Here is an 18848-nt window from a genome sequence, read left to right as displayed (position 1 = left end):
CCATTTTCATGCATGCATATTAATCCTTAATGGAACATAGACTTACTTTAGCTTAATGTTATTAAAGGAGGCAGATGTACAATATTCATCTTAAAACCAATACATGTTTTATTTAAAAAACATGGAAATAAATACTGTTAGAAATGTTCTGTTTAAATTAAGGTAAAGGAAAAATTGACTTTTCAAAAGTAGCCAGCTTCTGAAATAATTTAGCCTGCAAAAATTTAATTTTGTAACTGAAAAGTGAATATATGTTTGTGTGTGTGTGTGTGTGTATTTTTAATTTTCTTTTTTTTGTCATGGGTTTTGGATTCAGGGCCTGACAGTTCCTGAGCATTTCTGCTCAAGGCTAGTACTCTACCGCTTGAGCCATAGTTCCATTGGTGGCTAATTGGAGATAAAAGTCTCATGGAGTTTTCTTGCCTGAGCTGGCTTCAAACTTCAATCCTTAGATCTCAGCCTCTTGAATAGTTAGGATTATAGGTATGAGCCATGAATTACTATTATAAAAAAGAGGAAAACAGATAAAAGGTTTTCCATGCTTTCATGATTGCTGCAAATCCATGAACATGCCATCACAAAGGGGAACAGGGTTGGGCTCTATAGTCCAAAGAGGTAAACAACAGACTCTAATGAACTATTATTTCTTCTAGAACTACTAAATACCTTTGAAGTAACTCAAATGAATAGCAAAGCTGAAAATACAGGGTAGATGACCTCCCATATTCAACATGCTAGTGGACTGACAACACAGATGTCTGCCTCCAACAATAAGTAGGTGACAGATCAGAAAGACACCGACATGAACATAAAACAATAAAACCCAAAAAGTCAGAAGGCACATCTTGAAGATTAATTCCAGCAAATGAAAGATTTGAGGGTATATTAATAAAATAAACTCACACTCTTACTGAAAGCTTAAAATTCAATTTAAAAAAATCACCTTCAAAATGTTATGCAAAAGCAAAAATTTCTTATGTTGCCGTTTACCTTTAATTGTTTTCTTTTTAACTTAACAAAGGAAATGAGAGAAAACAAAGCTTTCTTCCAATCTGAGTATTTTACTTCCTAGCTTTTCCATAGGTCAGGAGAGAACATGGAATATTAGTGCGCGCCGCGGCCACTCAAGACTCCGTGCTCTTCTCCTTGTCCTGCTTTGCTTCCATGTGCTCAGAGCTGGGCTCAAGTCTGCTATTGACCCCCTCATTGGAATCACTGTTGGCTCTGCCTTCAGCCCCAGGAGACTGCTTGCCATGGGAAGAATGTTCACAGGCTTGATCTGTGGGAACAGCTCCTTTTCTTTGAGGTAAGATGGTAAAAAAGGCTTCTTGCCAGTCTCTTGTTTCCAGGTATTCCAGAATAATTTCAAATACTGCGTCAAAGACAAACTTCAAGTTCATCTCAATGTCACATACTCTTATAATACATTCTTTGTACTAAGAGTGTAAGCCTGTCATGGTAGCTATATGCCCGCCCTCCCTCCCATTGGCAACCAGGGCAATGTGTCCCAAGGTTCTGAAGCAGGTCCCCTCCTCCCCAGCTTCTCCTCCATCCCCTCTGAAACACACAGAAACTTAGCTGCATCCATTATCAAATACAACCAATAAACAGGGGACTGCTTTACCTTCCTTCCTATTTTATCCCTTCCATTTCTTTAAGTACTGATATATAACTAGAGAATAAATAGCATCCATCTAAATTTCCTGCTTTCCACTCACTCTTCGGAGCTTCTTGCTCCAAAGCTTCCTCCTGTTTATTTTTGGTTCTTTATACATTAGGAGCAAAGATGATCAATGCTGTCTGTCACTTATCTCAACACACTACTGAAAGAGATTTTGGATTACTTCATAGGAAAGTAATTTTCATTATATATCAAAAGTTTTATACGTTCTTCAAGAGCACTGGACTCATAACCTGACTTATGGAATTGTAACCTCTGTGTATAACTACTTAATAATAAAAAATTATCATTTCTAGAATTCCCTAAAATTTGCAATAGGAAGTATTTAGGTTTCAATAAGTAGCTGTGAATTGACTAAATTTGCTTAAAACTCCTGGTAAACAAAAACAAAGTGATCATAAGGTTATTCATGACAGCAAAAAGAAAAATAAATTCAGCAATAGAAGAGTGGTTATTATACATTCACGTAATAGAATATTACATAGCAGCTAAAAAGTATTCAATGATATGGAAAAATATAAGCAGGGAAGTGGGGCAATATACTAGATTAATAATAGTGGTCAAAACTGAGAATACAAATATATTAGCACAAGAAAGAAATGGAAGGAAGCGCACCAAAGAGTTAATACAAAGTATCTAGGAGTCGTGAGATTGTTTTTATTCTTCTAAACATTTTCAAAGTGTTTTAAAGTATGCATTATTATTTCTAGTGTTTAAACAGAATACAAATGATTACTCTTTATATAAATTGGTTTCTCCGGGAAGGTATAATATTTTCTATTTGTTCAAGTGATAAATGTGATGTTCTTTCCCACCATGTTTCCCGAGGTTCAGGATTTTTGGAGCTTCTGTCTAGCTTACCATGATTGACTGCCAAAACCTTCCGACTGTTCATCTTCACAAAATGTCCAAGGGGGAGCTGTGCATGGTCAATCCCATAATCTGATGCTTGTTTGTATGTGAATCCCTAAAACAAATGCACTGAGACTTAGAGCACAACACCAAATTATTTTTACTGTATATGACAGTAGAAGATAATTTTTAAAGAAGAGTTAGTGTAGGAATGATTATCTGAAGAGGGTAGTGTGTGTGTGTGTGTGTGTGTGTGTGTGTGTGTGTGTGTGTTTGTGTGTGTTAGTGACTCTTAATGTGGGAACATTTTCTTGACAATTAACTAGAATGTTATTTCATAGCATTTGTTTTAACTTCAATTTACTAACAGGACACAAAAGAAATGATCATCCCAGCCCGTTTACAAAGCTCCTCCAAGGATATGCAGTTTCACTTGTCTTCTGATTATGGTATCTTCTCACCATGCCCTATAGCTTTTCTCTCAGTTTAAAATATTCAAACCAAGTTCTGAAAGAAATGCAAACACTTTTACAGTGAATGTTAAAAACAAAACAAAAGAAAAAAACAACCAAAACCCCCACAAAGTTTGGTGGAACAAACCTGTAATCCCACCTACTTGGGAATCAAAGAACAGGAGGATTGAAGTTCAAGGCCAGGTAGAGCAAAAAGTTAGCAAGACCCTAGCAACCAATAAGTAGGGTGTGGTAGTTAATGTTTGTTATCCCAGTTATAAGGGAAGCCCAATTAAGAGGCTCACAGTCCAAGCCATCCCAGGTAAAAATGTGAGACCCCATCAGAAAAATAAACTGGAGACATGGGGGCATGATTCAAGTGGTACAGTACTTACTTTCAAACAAAGCACAAATGACCTTCAACCTGTACAACCCTGCTTGTGAAGAAAGAATCACTTCATACATTCTGCTAACAGTATTTCCTCAGACAGGGAATAAGCATCATTTTCCTCAGAAAGCTGGTTTGGATTTAGCCTGCTGTCAAGTACAAAATGCTATTTTCTTTTAGAAAGTGCAATTCTATCACTTTTCATCTAAGTGCGGGTATGGGGTAAAATAGCAAAGTATAAATAGAATAGGAAAAAAAAATCTCATGAAAATTGTCTATGTAAAACTGAAGGAAACTTGACTACTTGGTTAATAGCAGACTCTCCTTATCAGGACAGCATAGCACCTAAGTCTATGGGCTCATTTCTAGGCATTGGCTTTGCCCACCGAGCACTACTGGTTTTAGATTTAATTTAATTTAGATTTAATTTCAGACTCCTCTTGGGTGAGATACAGATGGTAACTGTGCTGACCTCTCCAAGTAAAGTGAACTCCACGGGGGGAAGCCTTTGCTTAGCTGGACAGGTCTAATACACCACAGCATTCTACAGACTCTGAGATAGGATTTTAAGTATGAGTAAATCCCCAAACACACGTAATAGTACCTTGTGATGGTTGTGATCCACTAAGCCTCCAATCACGTAGGCCTTTGATTCATCTAACTCCTTCAGAACATTAGGTGAATCTGATGTAAGATAAACCAGGTCTTCTTTTTTTATGAATTCACTGTAGTGCTCTGGTTTGATGTGGATATCCTTCAAAAGCAAAAGGTGGAAGGTTGTGAAAGTTGAACAAACTCATATAAAAGCATCTGAATGAAGTTTGAAAGACTACCAATATAATCATTGAAAATCTCTTCTTTAATTCCTTATCATATACCTTAATTATTTAAGCCTTCTAATTTTATTGTCCAGTCCCTGGCCTTAGGCCCTTCAGTTCTAGTTCATACACTGATAGGGAGTTAATTTTCTAATAACATTACTTTCTATGCTCTACCTTTTCTGGAAGGATAAAATTTAAACTTTTTTGTGTGTGTCTGTGGTGAGGCCTGAACTCTGGGCCAGGGCACTGTCCCTCAGCTCTTCAGCTCAAGGCTAGCACTCTACCACTTGAGCCACAGCATCACTTCTGGTTTTCTGGTAGTTTATTGGAGATAAGAGTCTCATGGACATTCCTGCCTGGGCTGGCTTTGAACCATGATTCTCAGATCTCAGCCTCCTGAGTAGCTAGGATTACCAGTGTGAGCCACTGACTCCTGGCAAAGTCCAAACTTTTTAATCCATGAACTCCTTCCTAACTATGGCACTAACTAACCTCTCCACCGCTTTTTCAGTAAAACAAATAATTTTTTATTGTGCTCTTAATCCGTTGTCCAGCTAAGAAATGTCTTCTCCAGATACTTTCTCTCCATTTACATACATGATCCAATGAAATTGCCCATTAATATAAAAATTTTATGTGTTTTTTTTTTCTACAAAGATACAAATTTGAAAGCTTCTTGACCAAAATTATCAGATGAGAAGTACAAGAAAGAACATTTGGCAGCCAGGATTCTGGAAACCTTCTTAGGTGCATAATGGGACATATGTTAAATAAAGCAGGTCAGGCCCAGAGAGGCAAAAATCCCATGTTTTCCCTTCTCTGTGGAAGTTAGATGTAGCTTACAAACTCCTAAGTAAATAAGCTGGGAGGTGTGCTAGTGTATACAAATGTGTTAACTGAAATATGGTAGAGGAAAGGAAGAGCTCAAGTAGAATAATACCTTAGAAAGTAAAAAATCAAAGTTCAGCAAAATGAAACACCAGGAAGTAGGTACTCAAAGGGGTGAGGTGCAGTCGAGGGGAAAGAGATAAATGAATGAAGAAGTGGGGAGAATGCAGACAAGAATTCAATGTATGTCTTATGAAATTAAGAAAAGTGAGAAGAGTGAGCAGGGGGAGCGATGGGTGAGAATGTTGGAAGGGGTGACATTGATCAAGATATATCGTACTCAAAAACTGCCTTGTTAAATGGCAGTTCCTTTCTACAATTACCTAAAGATGATTTTTAAAAAAGAAAATAAGTCATAAGGCTCAGATATCATTTGTCTAATAATTTTAAGAAAACCAAGAATGGGTCTGGAAAGGTGGCTTAGTGGTAGAGTGCTTGCCTTGCATGTATGTGGCCCTCAGCACCACATAAGCAGAAAAAGCCGGAAGTGGTGCTGTGGCTCAAGTGGTAAAGTGCTAGCCTTGAGCTGAAGAGTGGAGGGACAGCACCCAGGCCCAGAATTCAAGCCCCATGACCAACCAAAAAAATAAAAAGAAAAAAAGAAAAGAAAAGAAAACCAAGAATAAAGCAGACACCTAAATTATATATCAATACAGAGTCACTTTTCTGGGAAATCATACATCATAAATTTGTCCTATACATAATTATAAGGGCCTCAAGGGCCTGACGTATGGCAAAAGGTAGAGGGGAAAAAACTGCCCAGCAAGCATGGGGCCCTGAGATCAATCCCCAAAAAGCCACAAAATGGACCTAATTAGAGACCAGTGAGTCTCCTATCCCTCTGGAAAACTGATGATATACAAAATCCAGCAAGACACAAAATAATTAGAAGTATGTCCATTCTAAAACAGCATGTGAGGAAAGTAGATACAATGATGTGATAAACACACTGTGTTTGCAAGTGTTCACATTATAAGCTGTTAATAAATGTAGCTATTACAGGATTATTAGTGTGAGAAGGAAAACTGGTCACTGTGAAAACTAAACAATAAAGTATACAAATTACCCAGTGTTTCTCTGAGATGTACTCCACAGGGACTGGGTCTGAAGCCTATTGATATCTGGGACTCAACAGTCAGTCGGCACAATAGAGAAAACTATGAGCCAGCCACACACACACACACACACACACACACACACACACACACACACACACACACACACACACACACACACACACACACACACACACAACTTTAAATCTCCTGTCATATTTTAAGAAGTAAATAGGTAAACTAAACAATTGATTTTAACATTATGGTTTACTAATATAAGGCATGCTGTCATTATAATATATAATAAGTACTTAAAAATTATATAGATCTTGCCAGGTACCAGTGGCTCACACATGTAATCTTAGCTACTCAGGAGGTGAAGGATCACAGTTTGAAGCCAGCCTGGGCACTCTTGTCTCCAGTCAACCAGCACAAAACTGGAAATGGAGGTATGGCTCAAGTGGTAGCAATTAACCTTGAGTTAAAAAGCTCAGGGATAGCATTCAGGCCCTGAGTTCAAGCCCTAGGACCAACACACACACACACACACACACACACACACACAAAATTATATAAATCTTTTTCTTTTTCTCTCTCCCTTTCTCTTTCACTCTCTCCTCCCTGGTCCCAATTACTAAGCTGTCACTAAGTCTTAGAAATCAACTCTATTTCCCATTCACAGTTCACACCACAGTTCACAGTTCCACAGTCACATGTGGCCAGTGGCCCACTCTGGAAAGCATAGATTTAGAAGAAATGGCATACAGGCATACTTGTCAATTTTACAGTGACTTCACCCTGTGGCATGCAGGTTTGAAGAGCAGCATTTTAGGGGATTTAGGCCAAAAGCATAGAAGGTTCAAAGCACAAACACGTGTGATTATGCGAGTGGATCTTTCTTGATTACCTTCCAGTTGACCCAGCCTCTGTCATTCTCATCCATGTTCTTTTTCAGCTGGCCACCATGGCTGGTCAAGTAAAACTGTTGATGGATTGGCAGGCACCGGAAGAGAAGGAAAATGATCATTTAAGCTTAGTATTTATTTCTCTCATATACTCATCTAATCATCAAGCAGATACAAAATATATTCCCAGTGACCAGGAAAAAGTGATTTGTGATGAACACTGCACGTACAAAGAATTTCTTGCAGAAATGACATGTGTGAAGAGGGACATCAGAACCCACTAGCTTCAGTGTTCCTTCCATACTTCCATCCTGTTTTCTATTTTTGTTGTTGTTGTCAGTCGTGAGGCCTGAACTCTGGGCCTGAGCCTTGCCCCTCAGCTCTTCAGCTCAAAGCTAGCGTTCTACCACTTGAGCCACAGCGCCCTTCCGACTTTTTCTGCTTATGTAGTACTGAGGAATCAAACCTAGGGCCTCATGCATGCAAGGCAAGTGCTCTATCACTGAGCCACCTTCCCAGCCCCACCCCATTTTCTTTATAGCACAAGCACTCTGCTCTCCATGAAGATCGACCTCTGCAGACTGCCTGCATCATTGGGAGCTGACCATCTCCTGTTCCTTTCACCACTTTTGTTATTTTTTGCCACTTGAAAGTCCTCCCAATTTTCTTTGATTCCAAATCTGAATACCTGTGTAACATCAGAATCATGGGTGACGAGAGCTCATTGTGGACAAAGAAGAGGACTGAAGGAGAATCATAGAAGTGAGACATCATAAAATCATAAAATTATGAAAACCTAAAGCTACTATTACTTGGTAAAAATCAAAATATATAACTAGAAGTACTCTTAACAATATCTTAATCCAAACTTATGAAATTCTTCTTCAATCCTATCAGTTACTAAAAAAGAAAGGAATGTCCTTTAACCTGAGGAAGACTGTCTTTTCTAACAAAGTGAATTGCTTAAAAGTTCCTGCTTTGGCCTGATGGCTTGGCTCTTATTTAGGAAAGGATGAACTGCCTTGGGATAAAGTATTTGTAGGGTTGGAAAGGTGGCTCAATGGTAGAGCGCTTGCCTTGCATGCATGAGGCCCTGGGTTCAATTCCTCAGCACCACATAAGCAGAAGAAGCCGGAAATGGTGCTGTGGCTCAAATGGTAGAGTGCTAGCCTTGAGCTGAAGAGCGGAGGGACAGTGCCCAGGCCCAGAGTTCAAGCCCTATGACCGACAAAAAAAAAAAAAAAAAGTATTTGTAAAATACAAGGTGTTTGTGTTAAACTGGTTTCAAGATGGAATTACAACACATCCCAGATCCCAGACAGTTCAAGAAATAGTAGAGTATGGATACATTTTGAGATTACTTGTGAACTATTAATCTTATTTCAAAATCACCCTATATAAATACATTCACCATATGTGAGCAGAAGTAAATTTTGCAGAAGTAACTTTTGCCTTGCTGAGATAATTCTTTATTATCAGGTTTATCGTCATTCCAATGTTTCTTGGAGAGCATATTTATAACACTTACGTAGTCGAGACCTGGCTAACAGGTACTACCGCACATGAGGGTCCTGGGCAGCCTCCCCCATCCCCCTTTCCATCTCCCAGATCTGGCTGCAAGTGAAGGCTGAGAGGTAGTGTGACAAAGTATCCACCTTACAATGATATCCGGCCACATGTGAGAACCACATGTGAGAAACTATATTTAAAATACTTTATGTGAATGATGAAAGGAGAATGACACTAATCAAGAAGCATTGTACTCATAACTGACATGTTGAATTGAAACCTCTTTGTATAACTAAAGATATTAAAAACATAATATTTTACTTTTGTAACAACAAAAAAAGAAAACAAAAAATAGGATGCCTTAAGACTCATGCACAAACAACCAGAATCATCTATTTCTTCGGTCCTTTAGACATACCTGCACAGGATGAAGTGCTCGCCTGTTTTCTGCGTAGCAGCGTTGAATCTGCTTATGAAGTTTCTTAATGTCCTATAAAGAGAGTGTCATTTTTAAAAATTATCAAAACAACCTATGGCCATTCCAAGATGTTAAGGGAACAGAATAAGCACAAGGGACGGCTGGATAGGCAAAGGTCTCTTCTCATCATTTTGACTGATTTCCTTCCACAGTAATAACAGTACTGTAAGGAAAGCCAGTAATTCAGTACATGTCGCATCCTTTCATATTTTCGTATCCACTTAAAATTTGAGTTCTCGAGAAATAGCTACTCTTAAGAGGCAGCAAAAAATTCCTTTAAAGCCATACTACTACTATTTTCATGTTTTCTCAATGGTTTTATGATTAATATGCAAGTACTAAAATTTCTCTTTAAATTATGGAGGATATGTCTTTGTCTATACATAAATACAAATACCATAGTGATTTATTAACTAACTTATGGAGCAGAAATTTTGAAAATCTTCAGTCAAAATGTACTTTTTTTTTTTTTTGGCAATTTGGGGGTTTGAAGTCAAGGTCTGACATTTGGTAGGCAAGTGCTCTATAACTTGAGCCATATTCCCAGCCTTTTTTTGGTTTGGTTTTCAGATAGTCTCTTGTTTTTGTCATGGACCAGCCTCAGCCTTTAATCCTCCTACCACTGCCTCTCATGTAGCTGGATTACAAGTGTGCCCCACCATACCTAGCTTGTTTTTCAAGACAGGGTCTCAGTAATGTTTTTTATCCAGCTGGACTTAAACCATGATCCTCTCATCTCTGCCTCTCTCATAACTGGGATTGCAAGCATATGCCACTACATCTGGTCCTTTAAGATGTACTTTAATACATAAATTTATTAGCAACATTACATATATTAAAATTAAAATAATTTGGCTTAGTTTACCTACAGGTTTTTTTTTGTTCTTAACATATATTTTTTATTCTAAAGATACTGTATAGAGGGGTTACAGTTACATAAGCAAGGTAATGAGTCCACTTCCTATTGAGCATTGTTACCCTCTCCTTTATTTTTCCCTACTATCCCTTTCCTCCCCAACTCCTCCTTCTCCTTTCCTTCCACCCCCACAACATTGTAAAGTTCTTTTTTAACATACTGTCTTGTACATCTCATTGTTAGAATGGGTCATCTTACATACTTATTTCAGCATTTTGTTATTTCCCTTCCCCTCCTCAAATTAGAAAAATGTATATACAAGAGGCAAGACAGAATCACATACAGTGACAACATGGGTTGTACCATGAGTGAAGAACATACAAAGAAACAAACAAAAACCACATAGTACATTATAAGTACATTAAAAAAAAACAACAAGAAAGATAAAATCTCTTGTGTCCCTGTCTTGGGGTTCATTTCGCTTAGCATCAGGTTATATGGTCATATGTACATAGCTTTTGACCTCTTCTGCTTGTCCTAAACATATACTAGTTGCAGATAAGGGAAACCATGGGACCTATGTTTCTTTGAGTATGGCTTACTTCACTTACTATAATTTTTTCCAAGTTTTTCCACTTCCTAACAAATAAGGGTGGTGTCATTCTTTTTGACGGAGGCATAGAATTCCATTGTGTGTGTCTGTGTGTGTATATAAACAAACACCACATTTTCTTGATCCATTCATCTACTTAGGGGCATCTGGGTTGGTTTTATATCTTAGCTATGGTGAATAATGCTGTGATAAACATAGTTGTGCTGGTAGCTTTTGTACAGCCTTGTTTGTGATTGTTTGGGTAAATGCCTAAAAGTGGGATTGCTGGGTCATAGGGGAGCTCTATGTGTAGTCTTCTGAGGAACCTCCATACTGCTTTCTAAAGTGGTTGAACAAGTTTACATTCCCACCAACAAGGCAACCCTATAGTTTTCTAACAATCATTCATGATACCTTTAATGCCATCAAATTATCAAAGCTACAGTCAATGATAAGGCGGAGATTGCTCTGTGCAATATGTCTTCGCACACGTTTTCGCTCATTTCCATCTGAGTTGGAGTCCAGCTGACCCTGGCGCTCTAATTTCTTCCTCTTGCGTTTTTCTTTCCGCTTTTGTCTAAAATTAGCAATTGAAATAATGTTTTATTATTATTTGTGTATCTATATATTCCCCAGACTCTTCGAAATATAGTTTACAATCAAGGTAAACTATATGAAGTTTTAGTTCATCTATCAGCTTTATACAGGTAGAAAATCACTTTTCAAAACAATCTAAAGCTACCTATTTAATTCCTAACTATACTGATCAATAATCTCCTTAGTAGCATTGCACGTTCACTAGGAAAACCTACTAAATTGGAAGCTTGATGAATGTTACTTTCATTAGTCATTCCCCAGTGTGGTTTTCAAGGAATGAATATTCATACTTTTCATAACCTGTATTAGCTATAGTTTATTTCCTCTTGTAAATTTTGGCATTGAACAATACCCGCTATAGTAGAACTGCTCTCAGAAGAACCTATTCTAGCCAAATTCATGTTAGGTCTAACTGATCTGAGTTACTTTTCTTCCCTATCTAGGACACAGAAACTAACTATATTCCCTACTGAAGCCAAGTGTTTCTGAAATGGTGCTTCTCTCTACAGTAGGTTCTGGGTGAGGACAAGGATCGCATGCAAATTCACCACTACTAATGAAAACCAGTAACCTCAATTCAAAGTACATTCAGTTTTACTCCAAGTGGTGGTATTAGCAAGCAGGGAGCAGGTCAGGCCAAGGACTAAGGCAGATTTAACTCTTGGTTCTTCTGCATAGAAGTAATCCCATACTGAAACACCTACTTGCGGAGTTCCCGCTGCTCCTCCCATTGCTTCTGTTTCATTAACTTCTTCATTTGCCGTTTAGACACCGGCTCAGTCACTTCATTGGAGCATGGCTTCTGCTTCTCCTCTTGACTTTCACTTACATCTTGCTTTCTTTCCACATTAGATGTGTCAGTAAATGCTGACAACATTTCTGAGGACATTGTTTGATGCCTTGGAAAAACTGAAAAGCAACTCCATATGAATAATTTACAAACCCACAAAAAAGTACAATGCAGTAATTTACCAAATCATATGATTAATGTTAAACTATGTCAGGAATAAATAAAAAGGAAAAATTTTAGGTAGTTAAATGTCATTTACTAGTAAGGATCATTTCAGTATATCATTCACTGGATGTATCATAAAAAATTTTAGAAGGCATCATAGTCTTAAATAATGTTTTAACACACCAAGAGCTATTGATCGAGTAACGCATTTTCTTACAATAAATGTACACAAAAAGTTGCCTAAGAGCATAAGCACTGTTAGAAACTACTTGAATATCAGTAAAAAATTTCTAACATTATTTAATAATGTTATTTTTATTTTTTGCCAGTCCTAGAGCTTGAACTCAGAACCTGGGTGTTGTCCCTGAGCTTCTTCTGCTTAAGGCTAGTGCTCTACCAATTGAGCCATAGCACAACATCCAGCTTTTTAGTAGTTTATTGAAGATGAGAGCCCCATGAACTTTCCTACCTGGGCTAGCTTCAAACTGCAATCCTAAGATCTCAGCCTCCTGAGTAGCTAGGCTTACAGGCATGAGCCACCAGCTATATTCTATGGCTATATTTTAAGGTTAAAAAAAAATCAACCTTCTCCCAATAAATCAATTATATTGAATTATTTTAAAAAGCATATGTAGAAACATGTGTTTTCAACATTTAAAACTTCAGCCAGTTTTAGCAACAGGTTTGGCTGCCCTGCCCTGTTCATGTAAATATTCTGTTTCAGTCATGGTTAAAAACCAAAACATCAAAGTTGATTCTGTAATCAGAAATTGGAGGCAAATTCTAAAAAAAAATTAGAAGGATAAATTTAAAATATATGTATTGTGATTACTTTTACTTTCTTTCGACATACAGCACATTAAATCAAGCCATGCATGTATTCAAAGCAAACCTGAAAGCATAATTAAAGTTCAAAGGAATGTGTTTTCTTTATGAAATAATACTTTACCAAGGCAATGCATTTCTGTTCATTAGTGGCAAAATATTTGGCTAGTTTTCTATAATGATCAAAAATTCCAAGTGATTGCTATACGGTGAGAATTTAAAAGCGCCTGAAAGCAATGTTCTAACTGATGTACACCAGGGGGAGTGTTTGCCTTGCATATGGGAGAAGTCTCAAGTTAAATTGAACTCAACCTATCATAACCTACCAAGGTTTTAAATCAGCCTATCAAATACAAGCAAAGGTCACAAATGAGTGAACATAATTAAAAAAAAACTATCCTCAAGATGAACTATAGTAAATGTACTGCACAAAGATAACTTCCAACTCTTATGTGTAAACATTTCGCTATGTGTTAGCTTGTCCCAATTACCCATTATGTGAAACATGACTACTAACTTGTTTTCTAATTATTTCAATTTGGGTCATGACATAAAATCTCAATAGTTAGGGGTTCTTAAACATGCAGGAATGCTCACAAGACATTTCGCAAGCACAGAAAATATGTAAGAACGATATTTTAAGTAATTATATAAATATTTGTGTGAAATTTTATTTTGGCTTTTAAAAAAATTGAGTTTATTCACAGAGATTGGCGGGCTTATAAATCTAAGAATTGGATGAAGACGACGGGACCTCTTGGTGTGGGAAGAACACACATTAATCCGTGGTCAATAGGAATCACTAAAACAATTTTCGAGAGTATTATCAAACTGACTAAAAAGAGTTCTTATCATTTATGGCACTTATTCATTTCGGAAAGTGCCAAACTAGGAAAACAGAAGTGTGGCTCAAGTGGTCGAGGGCCAGCCTTGAGTGAAAATGCTAAGAGCTGTGTCCAGGCCCTGATTGCTCAGGTCTCAGCACTTGCACGAAAATAAAAACAAAAATCACAAGGAACCAAACTGACGGAGGCTTTAAAATGTTGACCAAATCTGCAGGAGCAGAAGTCCCTAGCTCTGCTTAGCTATCAAGGCTGTGGCAGGGAAGGCCAGCACGGAACGAGAGAGAATTAAGTTTTCAAAGTAAAAAGTTGTCCTTATCCTCTTAACATCTCCGGAGAATTCCCCAAACCTGAAGGGCTTAAAAAGCATTCCAGTGAAATCAAGCAACACTTAGATCTTCTAAGCCCGTCTAGGGCGGGCTGACCACCACGAGGCCTGGCAGCTTCTGCCTCAACCTCCCCTCGGGTTCTCCACATCCTAGGGCTGTCATGTCATTCCCTCCCAGGGCAAATCAGGCCAAGGCGGGGTAAAGCGCCTGGACCAGTTTTTAGCCACAGAATGGCACTGCCGCTAATAGTCTTCCGATCTTTCAAAGCTCAGAGCCCTCTCCAGTTAGCCCTGGTAAAAAACCAGCCTCTTTGTAAACTGGGAATCCACCCGCAAGAAAAGAACACCAGCAAGAAAACACCCCACCCCGGCCGCGAGAACCGCGCCCACTCTCCCTTCACGCTATTCGCTGCCATCGGGGCCCGGAGGCGGGACTAAGCTGCAGCCGACGAATAAGAGGGGTGAGTCGGCAAGCGGGTACGCGCCCAGTCTGACGTCATTTCCTTTAGGAACTGCAAGGCCGCAGGTAGTTACGCGGGCCTGCTCCTCGCTTCCTCCGGAAGCCCTTGTTGCCAGTGGCGGGCGGCATGGCAACGCACCCTTTTTGATCCGAAAAGCTACCCATCCACAAGCAAGCGCCAGCCTTAGTGCCAGACTTACCGAGCCAAGGAGCGGGTGGGGCTGTGAGCGATCTCTCAGAAAGCCTTTCTGGAGTAGTCGCGTTACCGCGTGCGCGGTCTCCTTCGGAAACTTCAACTCCCAGAGTCAGAGGCGGTAGTTGCACGCTGGCGTCTCCGTCGCTTACGCTTGTGCGTCATCAAACGGAGCCAATTCCTAACCCTCTGCGGGGCGGAAAGAGGTGGGGCTTAAGTGGGGCGGGGCTTAAGGCTGGGGGTTAGGGAGCGGGAAGGAGTTTTTGTGGCCTGGGCTCTTTCCTGGACCTGGAGATGGGAATCGTTAACTCCCTACCAGGGAGCTGGGAACGTTTCTCCTTTGCTATTTCTTCCTACTTTAATCCTCTTATACTAAACTAAATCCTTGCTAAAACTTGAAAGAATAAAAGCTATGCACCTGCATGCATTTAATTCGCTTGCATATTAGGAGATTCAGAGTTCCACTCCCCAGAATGAACATGCGAAACCTGACAAAGCCTCCTAATGTCCTCAGTGTTGAGGACAGGAGGAAAAGTCCTGCCTAGTGTATTTCCAATTTGGGAAAGGGTTGCCTGGACATCAAGGCTTTACAGTTCAAATGGAGAATTAGAAATGCGAGTGAAGTCCGCAAAGAAAATGAATTTGAGAATTCCCCACTTTATATGGCTTTAACACACGTGCTTAAACCCTATGCTGAGATATTCCTCAGATATGCCTAGGCTGTTTTGCAAAAACATCAGGTGACATTTCATTGTAATACATGAAGAAGAAATGCAACAGTAATATATTTTGTCGTTTTTGTCTTCGGCGTTTTATTTGGCCCTCCTTTCAATAGGTGATTATTATAGAATTTGAAGATTAAAAACTAGCGCTGAATCTTTGAATGAAAGTCCACCTTCGTTTGGAAAGAACCCTGGAGTGAATTATTTTTCCTTCTCTTTCAACTTTTTTTTTGTACTAGAGATCGATCCCAGAACGTTGCATTTTGCTAGGCAAAAGCTTTTTCTCTGAGCCACATCCCAGCCCTAAAATGAATTTTTCTTGGTGCTTGAAGACATTTGGACATGCTAAAAGGTTTCAGTGAATAGAAAATTCAATTTATGTTTTGAGATTCTTCAAAAGTCTGGAAATGTCTCTGAATTTAATCACAAAATCAAAGTCACTCTTGCTTTAAACTCCCAAATTTTATTTGAAAACTATGCTAACTGACACTTGTGTGTCCCTCTCTGCTTCTTTCTCAACTGAACTCTGATTAAGAGATCTCTTTTGATAGGTCAGATAAGTTGATGTTAGGGGAATGAACCCCAAGATAAGTATTCAAATGTTTTTTTTCTTTCATGCAATTGTTTCTAACATATTTATAAGATGATTTCTATGTTGCTTTGTATGTCCCTCCCCCACGGTATAACCCCTACTTTCACTGTATTTGATGTTGGTATAATTTGTGGGGGGAAAGGACACAAACAAATCGCTTAACTAGGGATACAGGTGGACCCATTGCAACAATGAGATGTACAAGTCATTATGTTGAAAAAAGAACATTACATCTTTGGGGGTGGGGGAGTATGGGAAGGGATGGGAAGGGGAAACAAAGAGGAGGCAACAATGCTTGATAAGAAATGTACTCGATATTTTGCCCATGTAATCGTAACTCCTCTGTACGGTATTTTCACAATAAAAAATAAATTTAAAAGAAGATCTCTCTTGAGTGAGCACTGGCAATGAAGTCTGGATCCATTTCTGATCTGTTAGTAGGGCATCTTTTTTCAGCCGCCTCCATATCAGGACAGAAAGTAGCTGAGGGAGGATTAGTAATTGGATATGTAGCTCTTCACATGTAGGTCATTAAATTCAGGCTGGCATAGTGATTTGCCAAATCTCTCAACAGCTGTTCAGTTGCTCCTATGGGATCTCTCTTATAAATAATTATACATTTTTAGAGGTAATACATGATGTCCTTAGAGATTTAAAACAATTTTTTACATTGCCAAAAAATTCTCACTTTAATTATGTCATAAATATTTAAACTCAAACATTTAACTTTGTAGTCATATGGTCAAAATCCAAAGAAAATGCCAACAAAGTTCAACAAGAAAGTTCAGTTTAAAGACTGAAGTATATAAAGTTTTAGGTGAAGTTGTGTGATATGAAATAATCATTGATATGTAAAATTCATGTTTATTACATTTAAGAGTTCTGTGTTTTGGGGCTGGGAAAGTGACTCAGTGGTAGAGTGCTTGCCTCACATGCATGAGGCCATGGGTTCGATTCCTCAGCATCACATAAACAGAAAAAGCCTGAAGTAGTGCTGTGACTCAAGTGGTAGAGCGCTTGTCTTGAGCTGAAGAGCTCGGGGACAGTGCCTGGGCCTACAGTTCTAGCCCCATAACTGACCAAAAAAAAGAGTTCTGTGTATTTTGTCTTAGCACTGGTGATACAGTAGTGATTAAAGCATCATCTGTGTCCTCCTGCAATCCCAGTGTACTAGGAGATCCAGAAGGAAGTAAATACCATGTATAGTGCACTGGAGATGCTGATGATGGGAAGGAACAGCTCAGTATTCCTTGAGGCCAAGGTCATAGTTTCAAAGATTTAGTAATTTTGCACCATCTTGGAAAGTAAGTTGTCCAAATGTCAGGAAAGAAAGGAACTTGAAACAGTGGTGACCGTGAAAGCAAGTATGTGTGTGTGTCATGGTTTTGAATATGACTGAAAAGCTGTGGGTAGAATGAGGAAGAAGGCAAAGGGATAATTCTAAGAATTTTTCTAATTTGGACTGCTATACAATGTAATCCTATGCACTAGGTCATTTATGGAACAAGAGAAGCCAAGTGTCAGAAAATAATAGTAACTTTGGCTTTCAATAGATGGAGGCGGAGAAATCTGCAGCATTCCCTCTTCTGGATATCTATGTGGAAGACATGAAATCATTATTCATACAGACATCAGCGTCTATGGGCATTGTAGTACTAATCCCAGTAGCCAAGACTGCATATTGCAGAGTGATAGGAGGCTACAGACAGACCCAGAATTTAAGACACGAAACATACTGGAGTTGGATTGTTTCTACCAGCTCATATTTTGAAATATATAAGGACACATCTGAACATTCTGAGAAAGGGGGGCGGGTTACTTCAAACTCTCAAATAATTACTAAAAACCCAAAGGGATTAGTAACACAACTAGCAGGGATCCAGCAAGTTCAAGGTTGGTATAAAGGAACCAGCAGGAAGTTCTAAACTTGCCAGAGTGATGTGAATTCTAGGAAAACAAAAACATCAAACTGTAACTGTAATCTGCTGCAAAGACCACATTAAGGAGAAATCACGAGGATTAGAGTCCAAATTTAACAGGACTGGAACAGCAGAGGCAGATCAAAAAGTATGTCCAGAGAAAAGTGAAAGAAGAGAGTGGAGATAGAGAACAGGAAATACATGTGTCATTTTATGAAAACATCAGAAAAAGTACCCTAGTCAGAAGGCTAGAAAAGCCATTCAACTCACTCCTTCTTAAAAGCACAGAATAACTTAGTTAAAAATACACCAAGACAGGAAGAGAACATAATCTTACAAGAAGTAGCTCACTAGATTACATTGGTTAGGCTTGAAATCAGTGAGACATGCAGATGAAAAAGAAGTTTGGTAACATAGTCTATTGAAATCATTTTTAAAATAATATATAGAGAAATAACTTTTTCTACTTATCTATATTGATAAAAATTTTCTGTAACTTCACATCTGGTATACTTTATTTATTTTTTTTTGGGTCCAGTCATGGGGCCTGAACTCTGGGCCTGGGCACTGTCCCTCAGCTCTTCAGCTCAAGGCTAGTGTTCTAGCACTTGAGCCACAGCGCCACTTCCGGCTTTTTACTTTTTGCTTATGGTTTTTAACAGACACAAAGCAACAACATGCTCATACAGAGACCTTCACCACAAAATCAACAGTGTCTTGGATAAAAAAATGCTTGTTGTCAACCTAAAGTGATAAATATGTATGATGTATAAGAATCACTGGTTATTGTAAATCTTGTTATTGCAACATAACACAAGGTATCTTGACTTAATTCCATGTTTTGCAACTTATTCTGGAGTTTATATACCTATGGAAATCAAACATACACTTAAGAAAAATACAGTTTCTAGCTTGATTTAATAATGAATTAATTGGAA

The 18848-nt window shown here is 38.5% G+C and overlaps 1 protein-coding gene across 1 annotated transcript; it reads right to left on the bottom strand.

Annotated features, from left to right (window-relative positions):
• Positions 1 to 483: 483 nt before the first annotated feature.
• On the bottom strand, positions 484 to 14797 carry Trmt10a (tRNA methyltransferase 10 homolog A (S. cerevisiae)). Its single transcript, XM_013023769.1, has 8 exons — positions 14685 to 14797; positions 11779 to 11983; positions 10892 to 11054; positions 8970 to 9041; positions 7045 to 7119; positions 3978 to 4127; positions 2543 to 2648; positions 484 to 1372 (listed from the first exon to the last, which is right to left on the bottom strand). Exons 2-8 carry the CDS (start codon positions 11961 to 11963, stop codon positions 1125 to 1127), a joined length of 999 nt encoding a protein of 332 aa, XP_012879223.1. The 5' UTR covers positions 11964 to 11983; positions 14685 to 14797; the 3' UTR covers positions 484 to 1124.
• Positions 14798 to 18848: the final 4051 nt, after the last annotated feature.

Source organism: Dipodomys ordii, unplaced genomic scaffold, assembly GCF_000151885.1.
Source record: "Dipodomys ordii isolate 6190 unplaced genomic scaffold, Dord_2.0 Scaffold70, whole genome shotgun sequence".
Taxonomy (NCBI): domain Eukaryota; kingdom Metazoa; phylum Chordata; class Mammalia; order Rodentia; family Heteromyidae; genus Dipodomys; species Dipodomys ordii.
The sequence above is the reverse complement of the archived record's forward strand: the minus strand, read 5'-3'. Positions and strand labels throughout refer to the sequence as shown.